General features: G+C 43.0%; 2 protein-coding genes across 2 annotated transcripts; one reads left to right on the top strand and one right to left on the bottom strand.

Annotated features, from left to right (window-relative positions):
• The first annotated feature begins 209 nt into the window (after window positions 1–209).
• Window positions 210–5,801, top strand: sp8a (sp8 transcription factor a). The gene is made up of 2 exons (XM_084919260.1): window positions 210–2,925; window positions 3,429–5,801. The coding sequence occupies exons 1-2, from the start codon at window positions 2,905–2,907 to the stop codon at window positions 4,626–4,628; spliced, it is 1,221 nt and encodes a 406-aa protein (XP_084775386.1). The 5' UTR covers window positions 210–2,904; the 3' UTR covers window positions 4,629–5,801.
• itgb8 (integrin, beta 8) lies at window positions 5,795–25,524 on the bottom strand. The gene is made up of 16 exons (XM_084919259.1): window positions 24,877–25,524; window positions 23,898–23,983; window positions 19,931–20,102; window positions 18,998–19,104; window positions 18,428–18,567; window positions 18,024–18,189; window positions 15,387–15,545; window positions 15,172–15,267; window positions 14,905–14,997; window positions 13,731–13,871; window positions 12,028–12,442; window positions 11,680–11,902; window positions 11,454–11,557; window positions 9,731–9,853; window positions 8,530–8,696; window positions 5,795–7,437 (listed from the first exon to the last, which is right to left on the bottom strand). Exons 1-16 carry the CDS (start codon window positions 24,968–24,970, stop codon window positions 7,312–7,314), a joined length of 2,412 nt encoding a protein of 803 aa, XP_084775385.1. The 5' UTR covers window positions 24,971–25,524; the 3' UTR covers window positions 5,795–7,311.
• Between the last annotated feature and the right edge of the window lie 2,174 nt (window positions 25,525–27,698).

Raw genomic sequence — 27,698 nt, 5'->3', positions numbered from 1 at the left:
AACTCACCCGAAACTCTGGCTGATTGGGACCCACACCCAGTTTCACACCTTGGCTCAGGCGATTAGAGGATCATCAGGGGGTCCTTTTGTCCCTCTGTGGGGGGATACTCCCACTAGGCTTATATCTGGGACTCTCCACCATTTGACCTTAGAACTGAAGAAGCTTCTCGGATGAGAGGTGAAACGTCTTCAAGTAACTTAAAGAAGTCCAGACGCTTTTCTTTGCAAGCTCCTTTGACTAATGCTAGCGAGCTTGTTTAGCACGTTACATTCTCAAACTGTATGGGTGCAGCTCGCAAACACACATATCGGCTAATTAGTGCTAATAAAGAGCTACAGTTTCACTCAAAACTAAAGCATATAGATATTTTTGGGATGACAGATAATCCATTAAAAAGCTCAAAAAGACAGCAGCAGCATAAACAAACAAAGGTTGATCGGCCTAGCGGACACTGACCCAGCTGCCTGTACTGGGACACCTGTCAGTCAACATAGCCACGCCCCTTAAACCGTACACACTGAATGCTTTTTGTTTGTTACACATTTCTCTCTGAAACTGACAGCTGGTCATTTGGACTGGCAGGTTATGGTTTCCTAGGTAACCCTATAGGTGGTTTTATGTCAGTCAACGGTATTCTTCAGTCTCATTGGTAGTCACTTCAGTCGCCTACCCAGAAGTTTATTACAGGTCTCGCCCACTTCACATCGCCAGCAGTTATTTCGTTCATGGTTGCTTCACGAAATCATTCACTATCTTTGGTCTCTGTGAATCACCTCTAGTGTTTATGCAGCTCTTCCAGGGAGATAAGATCTAAAAACATTGACCTCACTCAAATTTATTTTAAATACAACAAAGCAAATGTATGCAAGAAAGAAAAAAAAAAAACAAAACAAACAAAAAAAAAACATTCTGGGTTATTATGTCAAAAATTTAATTTGGGATATGAAATTGTTAAATTACTTGAAATTTTTAGTTTCTGCTGAACAAGTCAAAATTTTAAGATATTAAATTGAAATTTTGAAATTCAATTTCTTCACTTTTTTTCCTCTTTTTTGGTGGCACAAAAAATCTTCCATACAAAAGCCACCTGGTTCAATTTACAGAAGAACTAAATTGACTGTAGGAAGTATCATTATTTAATTTAATTTTAAATTAATTTTAAATTAAATTACATTTTAATTTGGTTTTGGGGTAAAGTACCCCTCTAATCTAAGCTGATACACCATGCCATCCTTACTTACTTAAAATGAAAAAGGCTTTGCAGCTGCTTGTCTAGCTTCTCTACATTTTACAAAAAGGTGCAAGTACAGCAGACCAACAATGTATTTGTTATTTTCCTGGAGAATAGTTGTTAGGCCTATAAACTACTAATCTAGCCACTGGTCAAGTAAGTCAATGCATTGTACATCATATGTTTGAGATATTAGTATCTTGGTGTGTTTAAACCATCAAGTATATGCTGAATAATTTCCTTCAAGAAACAAACAACAAACATCTGCCTTAACATTTTGAAGTGTACATGAAATCTAAGCTAAAATGATATATCGGACTTTGCATTGCAACACCAAAAATAATTATGCACACTAGCATCCACTTGATTTAAACTGTGAGATGTGATTAACTTTTCTGTGAGTGTGCAGCTGACTTCATTTAGGATAGTCAAAGCGATGAGGTAAGGGCAGGAAAGCAGTATATCAAGCAAATGAAGAAAGTAGCTTGAATCCTGCTGTTTTATTACATTTGAAATTCAAATGAAATATAAGTGCCTTTGCTCTTACATTAGGTTATTTCTAGGGTGCGTGTGTCATCACAAAGGTTAAACATGCCTGATTTAAGTGTAGGACTATCTATGTATTCAAATAATAAAAGTTACTTCCTCCCACTGTTAGTCTGAGCTTAGCCAAGTGTCTAAATGAGTTATAAAATTAGGGAAAAGAACAGAAAGAGGTGCTTTATTTTAAAAAGTAATTTGTTTTGTGTTGAATAAGATGAAATTGTAGAGGCAGTGATGGTATCCTCCCTTCCCTCCCCCAGGGATGACTGGATACGCCCCAGGGACAGGATGGGACGGACCTGACCAGCCTCCCATTCATCAGCCTCTCCCTCTGAGTGAACTCACAACATAAGTAAAACAAAACTGCGCTTTGCTGTTTTACATGCACAGAAAGCTTCCCTTGTGTATTTTATTGTGTTTACTAGCACGCATTATCTTTCCTGGCCGATGGCACAAAATCCCCTTATGCCAGCGTAGTTGCTTTTTAGTTTATTAAATGTTGCCTTTTTATTGCTAAATTAAGGGGTAACTTCACCCTAACACAGCTTTAAATTCAACTGGCAGTGAATAGGTTTGGGGGATTTTAACTGCTATTTGCCTACTTTGCCTTATCATGGAGCCTTGCGCTGTTCGAAGTCCAGTAACGAAATACATGGAGCATCAAATATAAATACACGTGAAACTTAATGGCATTACTGCTGCTACATTTGTATTAACCTAATGAGGAAATGCCTTAAAGCAGTCACGGAACTATTCACTGCCACTTTTTGTGGCGTTATGACGTGTATTTTGACCAAGTGGTGAGAAGGAAGAACGTTTCTGCGCACTCATCTGTTGCTTCAGTGTCTCCTTTTGAATTTCATGCCTTAAACTTTAAACTATTCTCTCACTCTTACTTTGAAACTATACTCGCTTACAACGTTTGAAATTTATGACGACCCCGAGCACAAATGTTTGGAGACGATGACAGCTGATCTCTGATTGGCCAGCGGATGCTTAGCGCCACTTCAAAGCCACGGGGAAGATACAACTACTACCAAAGCAGTCAGAGAGGAAAACAGACCGATCACGCAAGCTACCGAGAGCACACACAGACACTGACAGCAGAAGATATCACTGCACGGAGTCCATGGCTGCCACACTGCTTGGGGTGAGTTTGCATTTCGACGCAACTTTTGTTTTTCTCTGAATATTTTTTTTAATTTTTTTTGGCAAAAGCAAATTCTTAAAAGGGTCTGTCCATTTGCTTATTCGGTTAATATTTATTTTATTTCCTTTATCTCGTTTAAATGCCGCTGTTTATAATAAAAGTATCGTTATTTAAATTAATCGAGCTTTAGTTGTTTTCCCATCTACATTTTTAGCTTTCACAGCTTGCGCTATTGATGGCGAGATGCTACGTCTAATGGAAAAGTTAAGCGATTTTTTTTAAAGATTATTTGCCCACCATATTTAAAGTTTTATAAGTTACTAAGTTATCCCACCTGCTGTGGTATTGCTGGTTAAGTTAAACAACAACAACAATGTAAGCTTCATTTGTGTTTTGCAGACTGTGTCCAACTCATTTGATTTACATGTTTCATTTTACGCGTGTTTTGCGCACATGGTTTCAGTGGCGTGCTGGCTCTAAATGCGTGCTTTGTGTTCCCGCAGGAGGAGCCACGGTTGGGCAGCACCCCGCTGGCTATGCTGGCCGCAACCTGCAGCAGGATTGGGGAGCCCAGCCCCTCGTGCTCCCCTGCTGTTTCCGAGGGAGCCCCCGGACTCGTCAAAGGGTTCCATCCGTGGAGAAGGAGCTCGCAAGTCACCAGCAACTTGGGTACCTGCCTCACCTCGTTTGGGGTTTCTTCTGGGACCTCCAGGAGTAGCAGGACCGGACTGACTGACTCCTCTAGCGCTTTCACTGTGACAGCTGCTACTTCTTCTTTAGGAAATGATTTTTCGATGTACCAGCCCGCTGTGCCACCGGACAACTGCGTTCCCAATTCCGCACACGCACAGCGGCCCGTGCTTCTGACCAAATTTCCCTCCTCGGTGGAAAGCATAGCCGGGATATATCCGAGGATGCATGCACATCCCTATGATCCATGGTTCAAACCCGTGGGGGATACTGGTAACGGGCCTCCTGCTTGGTGGGATATGGGCAGCAGCTGGGTGGACGCACAGAACACAGTCGGGTTACCCTCTCCTTTGAGCAGCTACACCAGTGACTACAGCTCTAACTTCAGCCCCGGTGCCTCTCAGCACCTGCTCCCCGCGGCGCAACATCTCTTCGACGGCTTCAGACCACCTGTTCCAGCAGCCTACACAGAGCCTCCGGTCACGGCGGCACCTCCTCTCACAGGTTCCCCAGTCGTTTCTTTGCCCCCATCCTCCCGCTCCTCCTCACGGCGCTACTCCGGTAGAACCACTTGTGACTGTCCAAACTGCCAAGAGGCAGAGAGCCTCGGCCAAGGGCGCACGAGTCCCCGGCGGAGGGGCTTGCACAGCTGCCACATCCCAGGTTGTGGTAAAGTTTACGGCAAAACTTCGCACCTGAAGGCCCACCTGCGCTGGCACACCGGGGAGAGGCCGTTTGTCTGCAACTGGCTTTTCTGCGGGAAACGTTTTACGCGCTCTGACGAGCTCCAGCGGCACCTGCGCACACACACCGGGGAGAAGCGATTCGAGTGCCCCCTCTGCCACAAACGATTCATGCGCTCTGACCATCTCAGCAAGCACGCAAGGACACACAGCCCGGAGGACGGCGGGGAGCCGGGGCTCACGAAGGGCACCAGCGACACGGACAATAGCGGCAGCCCGAGCCCTGGACTGAGACTGCACAGCACCGAGGGACAGAGAGCGGTGCAATAATCCACAGAGCTGAACCCGATGAATCCACACGTGGGTTGTTTGCTTTACAGCGTGCCGTGGACTCTAAAGAACTGAAACAGCACTTTATGGATCACTCTGCTTATACCTCATCTGTTATTTGTACCTTTCTATGAAAAATCTTTTACTCATCTGTCGTTTAGTTTTTGTTTTCTTTTTTAATTTCTCTATTGCCTAATTTATTCTGGTTTTTTAATATAAAAAAGGAAGAAAACGAGCCTTTCATAATCCCCTTTTACTTCATTATTATAGTAATTAAATATATAAATTACAAAAAAGTTTGAGTGATTACATTTCTATAATTTACTCGTGTTTGAAAGTCTGTGTTGCACTGGGATTAATAAATGGGGCAATTTTCAATTAAAAACAAACAAAACAACTACTCGCATGCAATAATCTAAGTTTTGTTGTATATTACAATTTGCCTCAGAAACAAAGTCTTAGTTTTCAGTTTGCAGTGATTATCCATAAAACCATAAAAAAAACTACATACATAACAATTCTATTTTTTTAAATTATTATTATTTTTTTAATTTAACAATTTTATTTTATTTAAGTAGGCACGTCTGCACATTTGGCACCTTTAGGTACAAAGAGTTCTGTAGTCAGTGACGTCAGCTGCTGCTTTATGGGGGGGAAAATCTGCTTCAAGTTTTTTGTTTCAATGATGAAAAGATGTTGCTATTAAAAAATGCTGCAAAGAGTTGGAGACTTGGAGTAAATACTCACAGTGAGCTTTAAACACAGTTGTGTAGGTGGAGATCTCCACCTAGTGTTCAGTTTATGCAGTCAGCAGCTGCTTGGATCACATGGGCTTGGACTGTAATATTGAATGCAGGTCCTGGTTATGCAGCAATCTTTTGTTCCACCAATAAAATAAATTAAAATGTAAAAATCTTTGGCACATCTACACAGATATATTTAAACAAACAGATATTAAAAACGTGTAGTGAGTTGTATTCATTAAAACCTACATGCTTCAATTCTGGTGTTGGTCTTCAGGGACTGTCATGGTTGAATATTAAAAAAGTTTTTGCCTATTTTTCATAAAAAAAAAATAATGTACATAAAATTTTGGGCCTCAGGGCCTAAATAAATACAACTAAATAGAATAACAATAAATTAATAAAACACAGTTCAAGAAACAGTTTAAAAACTCTTGCACATTTTTATTGGAATGAAAACAGTCATGCTACACATTAATCGACAGCAAAACTACAGAGAAAGTGCTGTTGTCACTCCGAACATAATGCCCGGTAAGATGAGATGATTAATACCTTATTGCTGAATTCATTTCAGTTTTAGAAACAGAGACAGCTCACAGTATTCACTACCTATTTACCGCTACTCAAATATAGCATAACAAATCAAATAAACATAAAAAATATAATAGAATCATAATAAATATTCATTAGTGTTCCGAGGTTACAGTAAAACAGAGCAGCTAATGCTGTAAACAACATGTTAAAAAAAAAAAAAAAGAGGAACAGGAGTGGGCAAGCAAAGTCTCTCAACAAGTCACGAAACTGGCACTCTGGTTTCAGAGGATCTAATCCTTTAAATTTGCTGAAGAGTGAAGTTCCACCTCTGATCTCAGTACCTTTGGAGCAGATTTGTGTATTAGTCTATACTTGTGAAACAGCAGGTAAATGCAGACATTATTCTGATACAGAGTTCACATTCTCAGGCTTTTGATGATACAACTGCCATTATGTCAGTATGTAAAATATAAATCTATATCCATTGTCATTCCAGTGTTCCAGTGGAGCTAATCCACTCCTCCAGTGAATTAGCTTTAAACACACTTAAGTACCTTTAATGCCTAGAGATCCCACACCTTTCAGTAGTAAAATGCAATTGTTCTAGTGCAAGTCTAACCAGATTATTAACAAAAGACAATCAAATGAAAGTATTCTTGCTTGTCATTACACAATGCCATGATATAACACTAATTTGCAATGCAGCCGATGTTAACAGAAATAAAAACATTAAACGACAAGATTCGACATGCGTGACTAAAATGTAATCACAGTAAAATAAAAGCAAGCTACTTAGTCACTTGGTGTATGCGAGGCAACACAGCTGAGGTCAGTAATGTGTGTTATTTGAAAGAAAATGTCGTACATTACACTGACCACATGGGGGCAGACTAAGACAGGGAGACAGTACTGTCGGATTATTGTAGTCTGGCACAGTCACATGATTTTTTTTATTTTTTATTAATATGTAGTGTTGTCACTATCAAATAAATAGAAAGCATATGTGCACCTGCACCACACACACTCACACATGCACACTCACACATGCACACTTACTCATGCTAGAGTAGTGCATGGCTAAAAAGCGAGGAGTGATCAACTTTCACCCTGTAAAGGTGAAGTAGCTTCCCTGCTCCTACAAAAGGAGGAGAAGAGGTGGGGAATTTGTGCTCTTTGTCTTCATCTCCAGGATTCCCAGGATACTGGCCGCGTCAGTCACACAGTCAATAAAAGTTTGGTCAGTTCAATTAACAAATAAAATCCCGTGGAGGTTTCATAGTTTACTTCGCTTGAGTCTCTACGTACTACGTACCGCTGGTTGAAGTTTTATGAAGGTTAGGAGGCAGAAAAGAAGCCTTGAGTCCAGCTTTGCTTCTATATGTCTCTACTGCCTTTGTTATGACCTTTTATTGCCAGGGGTCACCCAGGGGCATCTTAGGAACCTGAATGTGCATTTCCACAGGGCGATCAGGTGGATGGTCCCTCCTGTAGGTGACAGTCTTCTCATTGGTTGTAGGAATGTATGACAGATCCTGGTGGGGAAGGGGAGGGGGCAACAGAAATATGCAGTCAGTAATATTGGAGTCTGAGATGAACACAGATGCTCACTTCAGAAGACTTCTTCACTATTAGTCCAAAATACTACATACTACGGCTCCCATAATGCTATACAAGTTGCCTTTTCCCCCCACATGACTCCTACATGTCATGTGTGACAGATGTTTCCGTGGATACAGCTTGTGAGTGTTCATATTAGTGGAGAACTCAAAGTGTTAGTCTGTTTAATTGTGATTTATTTCTGGTAAAGATTTGTTGGTAAAGCCAAGATTATAAGTTAAAGGTCATGTTCACAGTCCTTCTGGAGCCTTTTCAGGTACACAGAGGATCTTAACCTCTTAACAGCCACCAGGTCACTGGGTTTGGTTAATGTCCTCCCCTTTTTATAGCATTTTCACCTGCTTCAAACACCCACGTGGAAAAGCTTTTAACAGAAACTCTGTGGCTTTATTTGAAATCTAAATGTGTCCCCTATTTACTGAAAGTTCAGCATGTGGCTAAACATCCTAAACTTAACCCTTGGTGGATATTAGGCAGGTAAACTAAAAGTTTATGTGGCCTTTCCCATGACTGAGAAGTGGAGAGTAAGTCTTTGTTACTCAAAAGCAAAACTTCCCCCTGAGAGTAAAATGTCATAAAAAAAAAATCAGCAAAGAACTGTAAATGTTAACCAGACAGATGGTCCTGATTCTTAAACACAATCCACAATCGCCAGTATCATTAAGATGATCTGCAGCAGTGCCATAAACAGGAATCCCCCTCGCAACCCCTAACCAGTAACCATTGCTAAGAAATTCCCATCTTCCTCTTCTCCAAAGTGCTGTATGTCATTATAAGGTCAGAAAGCTGGAAACTGTAGATGCTGAGCTGGGAGTTGGGAGGAAATGTAAAACACAGCTGTACCTCTAAGAGCACACTCACATTCCTCACTGCTGGTTTCAGCTGCCGGTACTACTTCACATAAATATCCTAATGAACCTTTGCTGCTCAGGGCTCCAGGGACACTTTGGCTCTCGTTTAAAATCAGACAGCACTGAGAAATTCCTCAAGCATATCAGAGAACTAACCTTTCCAGTGCAATGGTACCCTGCATCTTCAACAGTGCCCCCTGGTGACCACCGCCTCTTCTGCAGCAACAGCCGGGACACGGCCACAACCACCAGCCCGCACAACACGGTCAGGGCGCACACGCTCAAGAAAGTTCTCACCAGCCGAAGGCTGCTGCTGACACAGTCTGTAGACACATACACATAAACACACTCAGTTTTACTGTGGAGAGCTATAACATTGTATTGTTCACTGATGGGGACAAGAGTTTGGAGTATTTTTGATCAAAATCATCTTTGAGCAACATGAAAGTACAGATTAAATAAAACTGAAAGTACAGATTCAGCAATATGAAACTGTGCAGAGCTAATCAGGTATGTTTCAGTGGCTCTAAACCCAGGTGTAGGCTGGGTATGGTATGTTTTGGATGTAAACGTTGGACTTGCATGAATGAATTTGAATAAAAGTTACTAAAAAAGGAAAGAGACTGTCCACTGAAAAACAGGGGAGACAAAAAGGCAGTACATAGCAGAGCTACTCATTTAAATGACATATGACACACATACACACACACAGAGCTCGCTCGGCAGCAGCTGTACCACTATTGCGGTACTGAACAGTCAGCTGGCTGTGTATCTGCTGGGGAGCATGTGTGGATGACAGGCTGATTGCTCGACACAAAGAGCCCAAAGATTGCTCTGACATTTTGTAACAGAGTTACCATAGAGACCTGGCTCCTGCTGCACCCGGGAGGAGTGGGTGTGAGCAGGAAGAGAGTGTCCCGTTGGGTGTGGGGGGGTGGGGGGGTGGTTGGAGGGAAGCTTGAGGGGATAGGGGGAGATGGGGGGGAGATGCACAATGAGCAGTGCTGTTCCAAAAATTGGAAAAGGGTGGGGTGTAAGGGTGGCGGGGTGATCTGCAACACTTAGATGTGCAATAATAATGTGTGCGAGACTGAGGGCAAATGTGAACTGTGAGGTTTAAAATTGTGTGTTTGTGTGTATGTGTGTGTGCGTGAGGTGGTGTGTGTGTGTGTTTGTGGATGATTGAAAAGAAAAAATCCATAAAGTGAGATGGAAACTGAGGGGAAATCTAAATTACAGCTGTAACACTGACAGCAGGCTTGCTGACTCAAATACACCAGGGTGCAGTAGTGCAGCAGAGGTATCAACGGATATGACCCCAAGTTAAAGCGTGTGTGTGTGAGTTTTGACTTCATACCTGGTCTTGTGCTAATAAGAAGCTGAGCCTGACCAGACTTCGAGCTGGTCTGAAAGCGATAGCTGTTGCGACAGCTGTCGTTACTGATGTACATGCAGTGAATCCACGTCTCCCCTGCTTGACCTGAAAACACAGCCAGAGAGAGAGAGGGAGCAGTGAGACCCAGACATAGATCCAAGATCCAGAACAAATCCTGGAGGGTTAGTTTAAACAAAAAAATTGATCAGAGTAGTGCTGCTGCAGAGCAAGCTCCTCTTGTTTCAATTAAATTGAATTCAGGTTCGTTTATATAGTGCCAAATCACACAACAACAGTCGCCTCAAGGTGCTTTACACGGTACCCTACAGAATTCTGCAGAAAACCCCAGCAATCAAGTGACCTGCCTGTGAGAGAGCACTTTGTGGTAGGAAGGAAAAACTCCCTTTTAACAGGAAGAAACCTCCAGCAGAACCAGGCATAGGGAGGGGCAGCCATCTGCCTTGATGGGTCGGGGTTGTGAAGGGAAAGAGAAGAGAAGAAACAGAAGCAAAAAGAAAAAGAGAGCATAGGGAGACAAAATACAGACTAAGGGAGAGAGAAGACACAAATGTGATGAATTTAATGCTGCTGCAGCGATATATAAACACATGGGGAGTGAAAAGAAGAGAGTGGAGAAGAAGTGCTCAGTGCATAACAATGTATGACATGAAGGCAACCTTATTTTAGTAAAACCAAATTAAGTAATTGAAGATCTGTGTGCAATGAGAATCTGACTATACAAATCCTCTCAGTAATCTGGGGTCTTGATTCTCGAATAGTGACCAACTGTTAGACAAAGCATTTTGAAGCTAAAGAAACTGATTTTTTAGGAGTCAGTGGAGAACAAAACTGAGCTAAAAGGACAGTGAATAGTAGGCTTACACTCATCAGGTGGTCAGAAATGCAACTCTGACTGTATATGAAAAAGAATGTGATGTAGAGGCAGTCTTTTTAGTGGCCAGCAGGGGGTGGCATCTCTGGTTGCAAAACGAGGTCAGGATACATAGTTATCTATGGGAAACCCAACTTTCCACTTCTTTTATGACTTCAGCAAATGCTTGCCTTGTGAGTTTATGGCCCCTGAAGACAGTTTTAAGTCATACTTAATAAAACATGGTGTTCTTTTTTCATTTCATTCATTTTCAATGATTGTATTATTTAAGGTATAATAGGTGTTAAAACAGGATGTGGTTTAGTTCGGGGCTACCTTGTGATTGACATGTTGCTATCATGCAGTATGCTCAGCTCTCAGTGAAATCCATCTGTCGCTCTGTTTCTAAATAACCAAATGGCTTTGGCTCAAAAATGCAGGCAATAAACTGCCAACATGTGCAACTTACCAAAAAAAGATGAATACAAGCAGCTCTAAGGGTTGCTTGTTAAATAGTAAATACAAAGTAATATATTTCAAACCCAAGAGCAAATTCAAACTGAGCCAAGGCTTTTATTAAAATCAGCTAAATCTGTCATAGCTTCAATTAAAGAAAAAAAAAACTATTTAAGTGTCCAAAAAACTACAAATATGTAAACCTGAACCTGGAGGTTTGTTCCTGTTAAAGGGGAGTTTTTCTTTCCCGCTGTCGCCAAGTGCTCGCTCATATGGGGTCATATGATGGGATTTTCTCTCTATTATTTACTTCGAGGTAATAGTTGTTGTGATTTGGTGCGATATAAATAAAATTGAATTGAATCACACCAGCTCTACCTGACACGTCATCCATGTAGCCGACCAGTGGTGCACAGGTGTGGTTGCACTGTCCCGCCTCTTCTTGGGTCAGACCATGAGAAAGGTGGCAGCCCACACACGTCCTAAGAGGCAAAGCAACGCAAACAGAAAAAACAAATCATTACAGTTTCAACTTCACGCATACAGCTCGATCTGTCGGAGCTCCCATCGTGCTTTGCGGTACCATATATAAGTTGCTAATTACCAGTATGATTGGCAGGTGCTTTGGCATGCAGGGCAACGCTCGCAGAAGTCTCCGGAGTGTTGGGGGTCGTCGCACACGCACTTACCACACACACACTTCCCTCTCCCGCTGCAAAGCAAGCCATTTGATGACTGGCAGGTTGCTGTGGAGACGGGACAGTTGCAGCTATCGCCTGTCCATCCATCCTCACACACGCATTCACCTAGCACACACACACCCCGACCTGAGAGACAAGAGAGAGATGAGAGGAAAAAGCATTAGAGAAGTTAACGAAGAAAAATCGTGCACTAGTCATCTTGACATTTGCAGTATCACTATGAACTAATTTTCAGAGTGTGCCCCGCTTACTTCCACACAACAGCCCTCCTTCATAAGGGCAGGAGAAGTCGTCTAATTCGCAGTATTTCCCGTACACTGCACCGAGCCTGCTCTGCTCACAAACACACTTCCCACATTCGCACACTCCGCGGCCACTGCAGACCACATCAGACCCATCTGCTTTGCAGTTCTTGTTTGAATCCGAGTCCTTCATCATCCCGTAGTTCGGCCTCTCCTCCTGATTGTTGCCATTTTGGGTCTGTTTGCATGGTGACGCGTTGGCATCACGGCACTGTCCCGCCGGTCCACATGTGCACTGACATTTAGAGCGGATCCTCACAACAGTGGATTCGTTGTAACCCACGGGACGGACCATGACTGTCACATCTTCATCTTTACCGTCATCAGGACAGGAGTGCTGGCCAATTGTGATATTGAAGTAGACCTGCGTAAAACAAATGTGTTTATAAAGAGCAGCAGGGGATGTTGAAAGAGGGATAGAGCTGTGTTCTAGTTGTATATTTATATGGGCGGCAAGGTCAGTTGGTCATCTGGTGCACCACCATGGCCCAGTTCAAAAAGAACTACTGTAATATTTTATGCTATGAATCTCATCGATTTAGTGATAGAGTGTCTTGTTTCCCTAGCAACAGCAGGTAGAAATTCCAGTTTCTTCACTACTTTTGTTCACGACTAAATGACCACATCTCATGCCATCCTCATTAGTTAACATGCTAAACTCAGGCCCTCAGTATTGTTGTAAGCATGCTGACATAGACATTTACATCAGAGAGTCTATCTTAAACATCCTCTACACTTACACAGCGATGTGGATTATACAGAAATCATTTTTCTGCACCAAACTGAGGCTGTAAATGTAAAAGGTGTGAATAAGCCAAATCTCGCTGCATGATTACAGAAATCCCTAACAGCTCAAACAGTTGGATAGGAAAATGGATTCTTAGGCTGAATATGAACAATTATTCTGTTGGCTGATGTGGAAAGTTGTGCATGCCAAAGCTTTGAGTTCACAGTAAGCCTTTCTATTGATTTTTATCTCCATTCTGGTAATTGTTTCCATAATTCGTCTCTAATCCACCCACAGATTAAAGTTTCTTTGTACAGTGGAGTAACTCTGTAGAGCAGTGATTTAGTATGCCGAGGTTCAATAAAAGTTTAGAACCCCTAAATGTGACGAAAGAAGTCTCACAGGAAGCTAAGGGGAGTAAAATCATTCCCAAATGCACTGAAGATGCTATAATTAGTGCCAAAGCAAAGGTCTCTTTGGCTGCTACAGTTGAACATTTTGTGAGAGTAACCTCTGATAAAGTCATGCTGCTTAAGTAGAAAAACTACCGTGCACAGCTGAGAAATATCAAAAAGTGCTCTCGGCACTGGTGAAGGTTTCTTTTTCACTGCTGGATAACAGAACAGGTATTAAGGAGTACAAGTCCAATGACCTCATTCTAAATATAAATGTCCTATTTGTCTGTATCGAGGCTCTCGTGTTAGGTGAGGTAAGGATTTCTGGAGGAAAAGGTCACGAAATCACATGGAAATGTTTTCCTCTTAAATACAGTCCGTGTAATCCGCTCAGCTCGGATTATTTACCAAATCTTCTCTGTCACGTAAAGCTCTCAGTGCGAGGGCGTTTGTGTATGTCAGCGTAATCTGATACAACTAATATATGCCTTGTGACATCTCTGGTGGCTCTGACGCTGCTGGGTGTTTACCGTCTGGTCGGGCTGCACCCCCGTGCAACTGTGCTCTGCAGCAGCGGATCCATCGGGGCAGAGAGGAGTTACAGACACCCAGTACCTGCTGACCGCCTTGTCCTCCACCGACACGGACACCACCACCTCTGATAACAACCTCTGGGCACATCGAAAACAGAGAGACAAGCAGCATTACACTGAGAGCCTGATATAAAGAAACTTATTATAGCTTACTGTGCTGACTACAAAGCAATGTAGGTTAAGATAAAAGGGAATGCTAGGAACAGCTTGAAATTTTAATGAACGTAATCTGTGTGAGTGAACAGCAATGACGAAAGAAAGGGGGGAAAAGAGGCTCATTAATTAAAGTTGTCACATGTTGCCTGAAAGCCCTTACTGTCACCCTCTCTTTCTTCCTGAAATACAGGGATTTATGGGAACAAGGAGGTGGGGCCGAAAATAGCATCTTTGTGTTCCTCTCTGATTAGGACACATGGTTTCTGTGGGGATCTGATAGCCATTATAATGCCAGCTTCTGTTCAGGCGGCGCTGTTTGTGTATGTGTGTGTGTTTCTGCACGTATGCGTGGCTGCGCACCCGATTCTGTGGATTCGGCAGATTCTCGAAGCAAACAATGGAGCGCTGTGCCTGAGGCAAGATTATACTCTGCCAACTGAATTAACCCCGTGGTGAGTCTCACTCACCCACACACACACATACAAAACCTTAACCTTCCGTAACCTCAAATTCTCGTCCGTGTTGTTTCCTGTTGTTGTTTTTCTTTCTTCCGTTTTTAGGTCTCTGTCCATCATCAATTTTCCCCAAACTTTAGCACTTTAAGTTTGAGATCATTTAAGATTTTCTTGCATTCCCCGTTTTCGAACTTCAACTTCTGGGGTACACATAAACAGGACGCACTTTTCAAACAGGAAATGCGCTATTACTCAGTCCGCATGATTCAACAAGTCAAGGAGAACAACAAAAGTTCGTGTTGCTTCAGCAGACCGGCAGCAAACTTTGTCTCAACATTTCTGAGCCAGGAATGTGTGGGGTTGTGATTCCAGCTCTCACAGTGCTGCTCTTCTCGTCTCTCCCACCTTTTACTTGTCCCCGTCTTTGTCCAAAGAATGAATAAGACGCTACAAAGAGGACAAAGAGCCTACGAGGGGAGGTGTAGCTGAGTGCTTTGTACCTTGTATGCATCCACCACCAGGTCTATGAGATTCGGAGCCTGGAAGAGGCCTAATTTTCCCAGGTAGGAGCCAGGTAGCAGATGCATCAGCTCCTGGAAAAGGAAAGGGAGACGAGAGTAGAGAAAAACGTAATGCTTTTAAAAATCTTCCCCTCTCAAATGTGCTCCTGAAATGAGCAAGATATGTATGAGTCAAAACTTGAGAATCTGTGGCTGATTGTATGCCTTCTCAGTATATTACTAAGTGCACGTGTAGGGGCACATTACCTCATACCACTGGTATTGCTGCTTTTCCACAGCAAAGATGGAGTAGATATGGTTTTCAAGGAGCTTATCAGACAACTGACCCAAACTGGGATGGTCCTGAAAAGCAAAGTAAACCTCCTGTCACCTCAAAGCCTGTAGTAATTCATCTGGTCCACATTAAAGTGAGATTATGTGAGCTTAAAGTTTGATGCTTTAGCTTTTGTAAGTTTCCTCACCATCCTGGTGCTGCCTTTGTAGATGTTGTCCTCCAGGTGACACAGACCATCGTGTGGCACGACGATCCCTGCCAGCCGGCTATCCAGGGCGAGGTGAGAAGGCTGGTCGGTCATCAGGAGCAACAGACGCTTCGCCTCTGGTCTCCAACCAACAGCCCTCTAAAATGCAGAAAGAAGGCAACATGCAATGTTATTTTTGGCCATTAATTTAGCAAAACTTACATATTTTCATCCTAATACCAAAAAAATTCAAACACAAGCAGAGATCTATTGAACGTCTCTGCAGCCTGTTTTGCAAAGTGTTTTTTGTTACTCCTTTAAATCATGACGGAGTGATGTGGAAAAATGTGCATGCATCACATTTTAAGGATTTACAAGTGTGGGAAAAAATGCAAGGCGAAACATTTTACACATGTGAACTGGATTATTTTTCGGTGATGATCAGGCTTTTCTGTAATGTCCAATTAAATAAAGAACCGGGAGTCTCGATTTTTATGTCTGTGACTCATACAGTGACTCCTTTCTCTCAGCGTGAGAAAATGGGCCAGTGTGCACGTGTGTGTGTATTTAGGGAAACCTAGTGAGCTTATAAGTAGGTCTGGCATAATGGAGTCTATTTCTAGACTGATGACTGGTGTTTCCCTCCGAGATGGCTACTCAGGGGCCCCCTGCATGGTGTGACACATAACCCCCACAGAAGCTATAATGTAAGCAACTGTGAATCTGAGTGTGTGTGTCTGCCATACCCCACATGTGGAGTTAATACTTAGCGGGATTCCTGTGGCAATATGCATTGCTTTCAGGGTGCCACTATTTTTCCAGAAAAGAGTAAACGCTTCTTTTAGATTTGCAGATTTAACACCTACTTACAACTAGAAAACACCCCTTAGATTTACATATATAGCATCTAATCTACCACTTGGTTGGAATGGAATCAGGGTCAATATAATTTGGCTTTTTAACAAGAATTCACTAAAGAAACTGTTTATGTAAAGTAGAGGAAATGAATCATCCATTCTCTTCTGTTTATTCTTATCAGAGTTGTGGTGGATAGACTATCTATCTAGTCTATCTACCATAGGGTGAGAGGCGGGATACACCGTGGACAAGTCGCCAAATTGACACAGGGCTAAATTAATCAACATTAATCAAAAATATATAAATATATAATAAATAAGTCACTGCATAAATATTCAAACCCTTTAAAGTAACTGAACTAATCCAACAGAGCTCCAGCCAATTGTAGTTTCACAGTTAATGAAGTGCAGATTACCAAAGTGCAGTGAATGTGTCTCAAGTGACTGTAGTATAAAGACACCTGTGTGTGAAAGATTCAGTCACAGGTTAATCGGTATTCCTGGCAACAATTACACCATGAGGACAGAAGAACGCTCCAAGCAAGTCGGGGAAAAGATTAGGAAAACTATAGGTCAGCGTACAAGTCACTGAAAATCCCCTGGAGTTTAGTTAAATTCGTCATGACTGGAAGAAACAGCACATGTGTAAATCTGCCTAAAGCAGGCCGTCCTCACAAACAGTGACTGTGTGAGAAGGACACCAGTAAGGTGGGGGCCACGAAGACACCTATGACTACTCTGAAGGAGTTAAAAGCTTCAGCACCTGAGATGTTGCTCAGGCTTTATGGAAGAGAGGGGATAAGTTCATCTAAAAGCATGTGGGAGTCTGGGGTCTCTAGTCTGATGAGACCAAAATCAACTTTTTAAGTCATCACAGTAGACACTTTGTTAAGGTAGCAACAGACATTCTATATATTTTGGCAAACACACCATCTCTGGCAAAACATAAAATGAATACAGCAATGATAGATAAATCCTGAAAGACCATCTGATTCAGTCTCCAAGAGAATTCCAACCTAATACGCGAACCTAAGACGCGAAGCATTCAGGCACGAGCTAGACGGAAATAGTTTAAAGTCAACAAGGTGAGTGTTTTGGAGTGGTTGAATCGAAGCCCAGAGCTCAAGCCAATGGAGAATTTGTTGTTGGACTTGAAAAGCACTGTTCATGCCTGACCCTGTGCAACCTGACAGAGCTTGAGGAGTTTTGCAAAGAGGAGTGGTGTACAATTGCAGTGTCCAGATGTGCAACCATGACTCAGACCTGTCCACAGACTCAGTGCTGTGACAGCATCCAAAGGTGAATTTACCAAATAATGACTTGAATTAAGATCCAGAAAAACAAAGCTGGAGCTGAGTTCAATCATGATGCGGCAAAGTAAAATTTGTCCTGTGCTCTGACTAATTACAGAGCTCTCTGGGCTGAAGAGGAGCTTGTTATTAACACACATTTCAAAAGCCAGAAGTCACAGTGGTATGTAGTGAGCATTAGGGTAACTTGCACTGTGGCGGCAATATAGACAGGCTATGGAGTGACACGTGTAGATGATATTGTTTTAGGGAAGCCTTTGATTATTTCTGCAACCTAAACTAATACATCTGATGGATTATAGCAACAACAATTATGAGAATGCAGGGTTGAGCCGGCACAATCGAGTAAGGGTGGAAAAACTACATTAATTGGTCCTGTGCTGTTAAAACACATCACTAACAGCCTCTGAGGGAGTTTTATATGCATTCATGTATTCATGTACGCAAACTACAAATGAACAAATGCCCACCTGGCAGACCGCAGCTTGCAGCATGGCATCTAGTCCTCCTTCAGGTGTGTCCATGTTACCAGAGATGCGCTGGCGCTTGATCACCCGCGTAAACTCGCTCATATTGCTCGTCATGCTAAGGACATGGTGGAAGCCGTGGGCTGGTCGACAGCGTATTTCAAAATCACTTGTGAGAGACAAAAAATAAATTAATTAATTAAAAAATGAGGTCCTGTTTGCAAGATTTGGAACTGCAGAGCTATTTGTTATATGCTCAGCTTATCCTGATGACAATGTTGCCCCAAGCAACTAAAAAGCTAAATTATGTATCTTTGTATATATTTTTTACATGATCACTGAAATGATGACATCCCTCTTCGAGTGTATCATTGTATCTGCCGACTCTAGCTAACAAATGATCTTACCTGCAGGGATTGTGGATCTTCGAAGGATGAACGTTGATGTAAGGAGAAACAGGCTTGTCCACAAATGAGCCAAAACCCAGCCAAAGGTCTGAGGAGTGCTCCGTCATACGAAGGGACAGAGCTACACCCACCGTCTTCAGCTGTGCAGAAAGCAGGTTGGAGAGGTAGAACAAGGACAGGTAAAGAGCAGCAGGCGAGAAGGGAAGAGCAAAAGAAGGAGGCGTGCAAGAGGATATAAAATAAGAAGATTTGGAAGATGATCCAGAATAAATCAGGCACAATAGACAAAAAAGAAGCTGATTTACTTCCCAATTTCCTCTGCTTCATTTAAAAAAAAAAGTTTAATCTGTAGTAGTTATAAAGTCAGTGTCCATCTCACAGGGCCTACTTACTGTTTATAGATCCTGGTGAGACTTCTCATTTATGCAAGCCTTGACTTAATTATGTTTTTACACAGCAAATAGTTCTTGCAGCTATATTTATATATAGAACCTTCGAGAAGAAGGCGTGGAACAAATCCTCACTGACTCACTGAGCAGCAGAGTGACAGACGAGCATTTTCACACCTACTTGATCAAGGTTTTCCTGCATAGAAGCCGATACATCCACCAGGTAGTACAGGTCCACGGGATAACGCTCCAGCTGCTTCACCGACACTATGAAACTGGCCGCTGAACCTAGAAACAAACACACACGCACAACATAAACTGCAATGAGCAAAAGTTCAAAAATACTGCATGGTGCACTGCAGCACCAGCATCTACGTGAAGCAGAGATGCAGTGAAACATTTGTTAGGTAGAGGCTGGCTGAACTGTCCGGACTGCGAGGCATTTCCCTTTACTCTCACTTTGCTGCTCATCTATATATATATGTGTGTAATTACGAGGAAGGACAGCGATTTCAGTGGAAGGGGACTAACTGCACTGCTATTCGCAGCAGCCGAACCAGCAACCAAAAGCACAATACAACACACACACTCACACTGGGACTGTGACTTCATTTAATGCTTAGGGCGCCATTTCTCCACAATAATGCCTTTATTATAGTTTTTTTTTCCTGAAGGCTTAAACACTAACAGTGATTCTTGAAGCACCCATCTCGGAAACTGTTAACACTTTTAGTCAGTGGAAATTTGAACACCCACCGCTTGGTGCTGTATGCTCCCATACGGCGCTGCAGGCAGTACTCGCTGTGCTGCTGAGCTACTAAATACAGCACCGCATGTGATGTGGATGAGGTCTTATGGCCTGATCCTTAAAGAAGGTGAGATTTTTCACATTGTTTTGTTCCTTTTCTTTCCCGCAAGAACGTTCTTATTTTCTGATATTGCACTGGTGTTCAGCACATTCACAAACTGCCCTGCTGGGCACACAAAATAATCAAAAACCACAAGTGCTGGTCATTTACACTATCGCTGCAGTGGTGTGTTTTCTGCATACTGAACACATTATTAAGAGAGTCTGATCGTTTTTACGCCCAACCCAAGTTATCACGTCATCTACCTGGTCTGAGGGTGATGCTGATGTCTCTTGGGGAAACTTGTGTGCTGCTGATGGTGGCGTTGACCTCCACCTTAACCTCTGACTGCTCCATGAACTCCAGTGCACAGCCCCTCCTGAGCAGGTTAACTGGCAAGTCACAGCGCTGACTTAGCCCCGCCCCATCTAGAAAGTCCTACAGGTGAAAACATAAAGTTCAAAATGGTCAGTTTGCCCTTCATTCAAAATATGCTGGTTTTAAAATCCAACCCTGTATCTAAAACGAGTTAGGATGATGTAAGGAAGAGGGCTTCCTTACTAGTATAATTTGTATTGTGGTAACTTGCACACTTTAGAAGCACCTTTGCACTTTATTAAAAGCACTTTATTGAGCACTGCACTTTAAGGATAGACTTGCACATCAATAACCATTTGCACACAAGAGGTTTAATTATTTATTGAATATTTATTGAGTTATTTAATAATTAGCAGGTGGCCTTTTGCTCCAGGTCCTGCACAGCTGCTCCTCACTGTGAAGTGTGGTGGTTGTCTGTGAGGAAAGGTTGTTACTGGGAGCAAATAAGGTCTACTGCCAAGTAAAACTTAGGCAAGTGTGTGTGTTTAAAGTCTACAGGTAAAAGTGTTGGTGCAAAGATCTTTTCTGTGTCCTCTCCAGGGTGTTTGGGCAAATATTTCCCCAGTGGTCCGGACACCATTTAAAGGTTCCAGGAGAGGCCATGGGTTAAGGAGGTGTGAGAAATCTCTATACATGGGTTTTTGGTGGTTTTTTAATAGGGTTAAGGTATAAGGTTAAAATATAACATATTTAATTATCAGAGAATGATAAATGTATTTATTTATTAACTCAAATTGTGTATTGTATATAGAAGGTGGAATGCTAGAATTTGGTAAACTCACCTGGGAGTAAATAATGGTTTAGTCCTAAACAGCTGAGAGAATTTAAGGCTGCCATTTGTCATTATACAAGAGATTGTTGTTGCTGTTAGTTGATCTACCACTAACTGTCATGGGGTTAGATACATGTGGGCAAATAAACACCTCTTGCTTCCACCATACTTTGTCTCAGTCTTCACCTTCACTGTAAATTCATCTGCAAAAGCTTTGTCACAGGTGATGTGGGAATGGACGGATGAGCAAATAATTTAAACGTGTCCTTGAAAATAGCAAAAACATAATACAACCTGAAACGTCATTGTTTTTGTTCCAAAAAGCAAATTCACTTCCAACAAAATGCTAACAACACTTAAGGTAAAAATGTCTCCAAAAGTTGACAGAGGACTCTTTTTGCATTATCTTGACGAATTAAGCAAAGCCTTCTTTTATTAAACAACAATGAGAGCACATGTGAATTCAAAGCCTGTAATATTGAATATCAACGGTGCCTTTGCACATGTAAGTCACTCACGCCATGTGCACTAATGAATACAAATAACAGATGGCGGATGTTGAGATGGTCTGTCTCTTCTTCAGCCCACAGGAGGCGGCGTCCTTGATTTCCAAAAGGACTTTTGTTTGGTCAATTTTGCACCCTCCTAAATGAGCTTGGGCCCACCCATTGTAACTGTATTTCTGCATCTTGTATAAATCCTTTTTTCTCCTCTTCATTGTGGATAAGTGTGCATACATTGACGGTCTGTTTGTTGGCTGACGTTGGTTTTAAAAGTGCTCCAAAAGCCATTCAGTGATTTCCACTGTGTAATTGAGTGCTGCCTGAGGGCAACAAATCAAGGCCGTTCAATGTTAGATTTCAGCCTTTCTTTCCCCTTTGTTTTCACAGATTTCTCTGGGCTCTACATTATTTTATATACTGCAAATAATAAAAGGTAATAATGGCTTCAGAGTGCTGTTAAAGACGTACTGCCCTTTATCAAAATTACGTAGGATATGTTCCCCAGTTAGTTGGTTACAAGTTCAAATGAAGTGTATGTTTCAAAAAACAACATGTTTGAATTTCATCAATTTTATTTAACATTATAAATTTTAATATAGGAGAGCATTTTTTCCACATGCACAATATCACAAAAGTCTGTAGGGTATAGCTCACTTGCAATTTTAAACTCTATAAACAGAGGATACAAGGAAGCCATGTTTTCGCTGTAATCTCATCTGTATGATGAGCACATCTCCTTCAGCCCGTCTGGAGCAAGAGCGAGAGTAAACAATTTCAAGGTCAGAAGAAAAATTACAGATTTTCTCTACACTTGTGCCGACGTCTCCATCGTCTCCATCAATTCAAAAATGTATGCCTAACACTCTGCGTTTAAAGGCTGTAATCTAGTTAATGTTTAACCCATTAGTTAATTTTTTAACCTTTGCTCACTGTGAAGTATGTAGTGAAAGACTCTGCGGTTCGCTTCACACATGCTGCAGACTCCTGCACACTGACAAACATTCAAAAAAAAGGATTTACTTGCAACACTTCTGGAGCCGTTGGGCAACTTTTGATCCGTTTCTCTTTCTCCTGCGCACCTGCCTGATGTCACAGACGTGCAAAGCCTTCCCTCGTTTATTCCACTCAGGGAAACATGCTATACTGAAACCAGTTTCACAATTAATCAGTGGTTTCATTTTTCATTCTGATTGCTTTCAGTGTGCTTGTATTGATTTTTGATGGAGTTACCCCGACATGAGAGCCATGACTGTTTTTGCTATCGGACCCTTGAAATTACTCATCAGTTTCAAGTACCAGGTGGAGGTGCCTGTTTGGATTTACTCCGGATTTATTCTCCGTGTATTCCAACACAATGGAAATTTGCTCAGTGTTAGTTTGGACAGTTCAAAATGTGATTAGACGCCCTTATTGTCTTCAGATTCTTGATTAAGTTTTCCTAATAGTCAGCTGCCACAACGGCAGAATGTAACAGTGTCATGCCTTATAGCTTTGGAGAGGCTTAGTGACCTTTGGTACTTAAGTCTGTAGCAAAAAAACCTCACAAATACAAGGAAGTGGCACAAAAAACCCCCGTAAAATTACACCCCTAAATATGTGTATTTACACTGTAATTAATCTGTCATGGGCCAGACTGAGTTCAGTCATTTTTTAAAAAGCATGAGGGGGAAACAGATAAGGGATGAAAGAGTGAAAATTAAAAAAAAAACACATGGTTGAGGAAAGCCATGGTCTACAATAGAACCTGAAACTGTAGCAAACTATGTGACCAGGACCTGAACCTGAAACCTGGACTGGATTGTGTGTATTTATGGTGTTCCCTGTGGCTATAATTTGCCCTGTAACAACTCTGAATGCCAAAAAGTTTCAGACTGACTTTCTGGGACTTTCCTTACACAGTCTGTCTTTTCACTGGACTCTGAATATTAACAGCCAAATGTGAACATGCATATTAACAAGACCGGCACTGTTTAATACTTATCCAAGCATGGCTCTGTGAGTTTATATGACCTTGTATGTGTGTGTGTGTCTCTGTGTGTGTAGGAGGTAATGTTTGAGGGCTCACACACACACACCAGTGAACCCAGCCCCACTTGATGATGTCAAGAAGTGTAGGACTTACAGGGTGGGAAAGCACCTGAAGTCTGTAAATGCACACATGCTGACAGTTTGGTCTGGTATTTTCTATCTGTGTGTTGTTACTGGTGTGGCACCAGAAAGCTTTACAGCTCCTCAAGTCTGTTTCGGGGTGGGCTCTTTACGAGACAGACCGACACACAGACAGATAGAGGCATGGGCGGAAGCAGCAATATGTGTAAGTGTGTGGAGACTAAACACATGGATGGAAAAGTGGCTCTGTCTCTGCCTTCTGCCTGAGAAAACGTGCATGGAAACATTCACACGGGTAGCCGGCGCAACTCACACGAGTCATAACGCAGGCCGCCGAGCTCTAACGTGCATATTATATTCACATTTGTGGACTGGATCAAAGCTTTGGTTCATGTCATCTGAGGAATGCTGTCCAATGCCTGCCACGTTTGTCTCTGACACACACAAACACACGTTCATACGCATTCCTACCTCTTTGAAACACCAGGCGCACTGTGGCCCACGGCTGAGGCAGTCTGTACAAGAGGTGATGGCAGGAGACCGACACACGCTGTCACCTGCTCAAGGAAGGGAGGAGGAAAGGTGGAGGAGGCAGAGAGAGAAAAATGATTGCAGGGAAGAAGAAAAAAGATAGGCAAGAGGAGGAGGGAAGAATCTGAGATTAGCATATGAAAGAATGTGTGTGTCAACACTTATTAGCCATGCAGCTGAACCCCTGTGGACATTAGACACTTCTGATGATAGGAGCACCACTTAGCATCTCATAAGAGGCTGTTCAGCACAAATCAGCCACCATCTGGAAGCAGGTACTGGATTTGCTGGAGTAGTAACCCCTCGCCCAACACCAATACACCCATCCATACCACATCTAATTATTAGTCAATCATTTAGTGAGAATGTGCACTCAAACAGGATATGTCTATGCAAGGTTTGCAGAAAAAAATACAGTAAGGATGCAGACTTTACTGAGTGACAAAGAAAGGCTTTTTGTAGTGGAATTAATGTCGCAGTGTAGTGATTTATCTGCTGGAATCTAATTTTCCAGAGTTATTCCAGGGAGCTTCAGTGAGGTTGTAATGTAGGACAAAAGGAGAAAAGCTGCAGGTCTGAGCATCACTAACAGCGCACTCTCACCCAGTTAAAACTGTGAGACTGTGAAGGTTAATCGTCTAACTTCTAATTTTAAATGTTCGGTAATGTGCTCAACAAAGAGGGCTGGAGTGTTACCTGCTACTGCAGTGAGGCTGTCATTACTTCTCATCAATAACTAGTTTGTAACTCCTCCACATGAGACAAATGCTCATTACGAGTCTTTTACGTGACCTCCTGCAGAGACTACAGAGAATGTGGGATGTGGGGGACGCTAGTGATCGCTTGACAGTGATAGCTACAAGATGCAGGCTAATTGCTGAGATGGGATGTAATTAGCCCCCAATGAGCCTCCACTCACCGGCACTGAAGGATTCTCCGCTGAAAGCGACCACCAAACAGCAGAGTAGGAGGCACAGACAGGCGCTGTCGTATGTGCGTAGCCAGGAAGTCATATTATTCTGTCCACACCGGGTAGGAGACCGGAGCCAAGCAGCGAGGAGACACGGGAAGCGGAGCTGTACGGCTACTGGAGATGAACCGGGGGAGACCGGACACCGTGCGTTCGCCGGCGCATGAACAATAACCGCGAGTGCTGGCCCAAGCCGCGGGACATCGTGGTTCACCCAAATAGCCCTCTAATCCCGGAGAGGCATTCACATCGACCGGTCAAATCAGCTTACAAGCGCGCTCCCTCGTGGGCCACGAGAGGAGGTGAAGCAATCGGCGGAGTCACCTCCATCTATTTCCACCCAGCCGCAGGTGTGCGACGCGTCTCCGAGAGCTTCTCACAGCTTCGCCTCACAGCTGATGGTAAAAGTCTCATCCCGGGACAGAGCACAAGCCGGAGTTACACACGGGAGAGCCAATCAGCGCTCAGCCGGCGCGCAACCAACATGCTGAGTGAACATCATACGCCGAGAGCAGGAGAATAACCGTGTTTTAACCACTGCCATGGTAACCACGCCGCTGTACGTACGAGAGAGAGAGAGAGAGAGCTCAGAAGGGGAGGGGGCGTGTGTGTGTGTGTGTGTGCGCGCGGGGGGGGGCTGACAAATAAGGAGAGGAGGAAGAGAGGTGAACAAGGAGGAGTAGCGGTGGATTCCGAGTGTAGCGCTGGTGTTTATGTTGTTTCTTAAGGGAGCCGTAAGGGGGACCGCTGAGCGCGAGGACCTGCGTGGATGGATGATAGTGTGGGGTAGTTGGGGGGGGGGGGGGGGGTCAGTAAAAACCAGAGCTCTCGCAGAGGGGTTCACAGGCTGGTGCTACAGGGGGAGGTGACGCGGTGCGGGGGTCTGACTCCATTGTGCGCAGATTCCAGTGACATAGAGTAACCTCCTCGCCGGCTGCTCCGCTGAAGAGAGCCAAAAGTACTTAGTAAATAACTGAACGTTTTATCCACGAGGAAAACAGCCACGAAGCAAGAAAACACTATCTTTGGTCTGCTCGTATCTGGTGGGGGTCTTCAAGGTAAAAGAAAGAAAGAAAGAAAGAAAGAAAGAAAGAAAGAGACTCCAGTCTTGTCTTGGCTCCTGGCCTCAACGGCGACGGTGAATGCGCCAACGCGCAGCAATAAGATCGCGCTTATCTGTTCTTCTTTGGCCTCCATCTGTTGCTCAGGAGCCTGGAGCAGACCCAGCCGGCCTCTCCTCTCATTCATTCATCCATTCATTCACATAATTTGTCCAATGGGAATTTTTGGAGTGCTGACACCTCCCCATCCACACTCCAAGCAGTCACCCTCAATTATGATAATGATGCAAACACACACCCCACTGTTTTCTAAGTGTGTGAAACATCCCTGAAAAGCAGCTTCCACGCAGTCTCTTTCTTTCTCTCTCTCTCTCTCTGCCCAGGCTCAAGTCTCTCCTCTCTGCAGGCTGAAGGTGACAGCGACGGTTTCGTGGTGACCAGAGGGCATAAAAAATAGAGGTATTCACTGCTGAGCAAACTTGATAATGGACTCCAGTGTAAACAGGTCCTCTGCCCTGGTCATCAGCACTGGCCTACATCACTATCTTAATGACAGCTGTCATTGTTAACCCGACACAAGCCACTCTTCCTCCGAGTCATTCCTCCCCCACCTTTCCCACCTCCACACCCTCCTCCCCCTTCTCTTCCCTTTCTTCTTCCCCTGCTATGTTTGTGTTAGCAGTCGGCTGGGCTTTCCATCACGCTGGTCTGGCCTCATCGTTCTCCAAACACACACACACACGCACACACACATGCATGTGTGCACAAACACATACATACCATACTCTATTTTGAAGCATCTCAAACACCTGCCCAACTTTCTTTCTTTCTTTCTTTCTTTCTTTCTTTCTTTCTTTCTTTCTTTCTTTCTTTCTTTCTTTCTTTCTTTCTTTCTAAGTGGTCATTCTGAGAGTTCTCAGTGATTTTCTCTCTGAAGCCTCGCCCTCACTCTCCATTCAGCCTCCCATTCTTTGGATAAGCTGATGCGAGGACAAAGTAAGGGGTCAAATGTGAGAGGGGAGCAGAATGGGGATTCTCATGCATGGATCCAAACCAGCCACCACAAGTGCACAGAGTGACTGACGTTTGGGGAGATTTGGCACAAATTTTTCTTTGTGTTTCTAAATGTCAGCATTTTGAGCCTTTTGTTATCGAGTGGAACCAAACAGCCACACAGTCATAACAAATTTGCATTTCATCATGATTTAACACTCGACAGTCTAATCTGAAATCCCCTCTCACATTTATATGTCAGCATTTGCCCTTTGGTGAAATGAATTCCCCCTCAAAAATCAGAATCACCTATCATCGCCTTCCTACTCATTTTTTTTCTTCTGATGCTGAATTGTTTTTTGTTTTGTTCAATTTTATGTTAGGGGAGGTGGAGGAGGAGTTGAATCTCAAATTTCCGCTTCTATCAAAATGTCAGTCTAAATAAGGTATTATGTAAAGCAGAATCAAATGTGCCTACTGCTATTATTCACACGCTGACAGCAGCCACGTTTCAGTTTACGTCTGGGAGGTCTAAAAATAGGAAGACCTACTTCTGTTCCTGTTTTGAGTGAATCAGGAAATTTGACATAGAACTGAAATTTTTTGAAGTCATAAAAAAACTGTGTTTTTATTTCACTGTCACACTCTGATCTAGTCTTTTGTTGTGGGTAACCACTTGATTATTTTTAATATGAACAGGAAGCTGCTATGTGAACT

Source organism: Perissodus microlepis, chromosome 22 (genome assembly GCF_051167445.1).
Source record: "Perissodus microlepis isolate ML-2025 ecotype Zambia chromosome 22, ASM5116744v1, whole genome shotgun sequence".
In the NCBI taxonomy this organism is placed as follows: domain Eukaryota; kingdom Metazoa; phylum Chordata; class Actinopteri; order Cichliformes; family Cichlidae; genus Perissodus; species Perissodus microlepis.
Note: the sequence above shows the minus strand (reverse complement) of the source record. Positions and strands in the feature narration are given on the sequence as shown.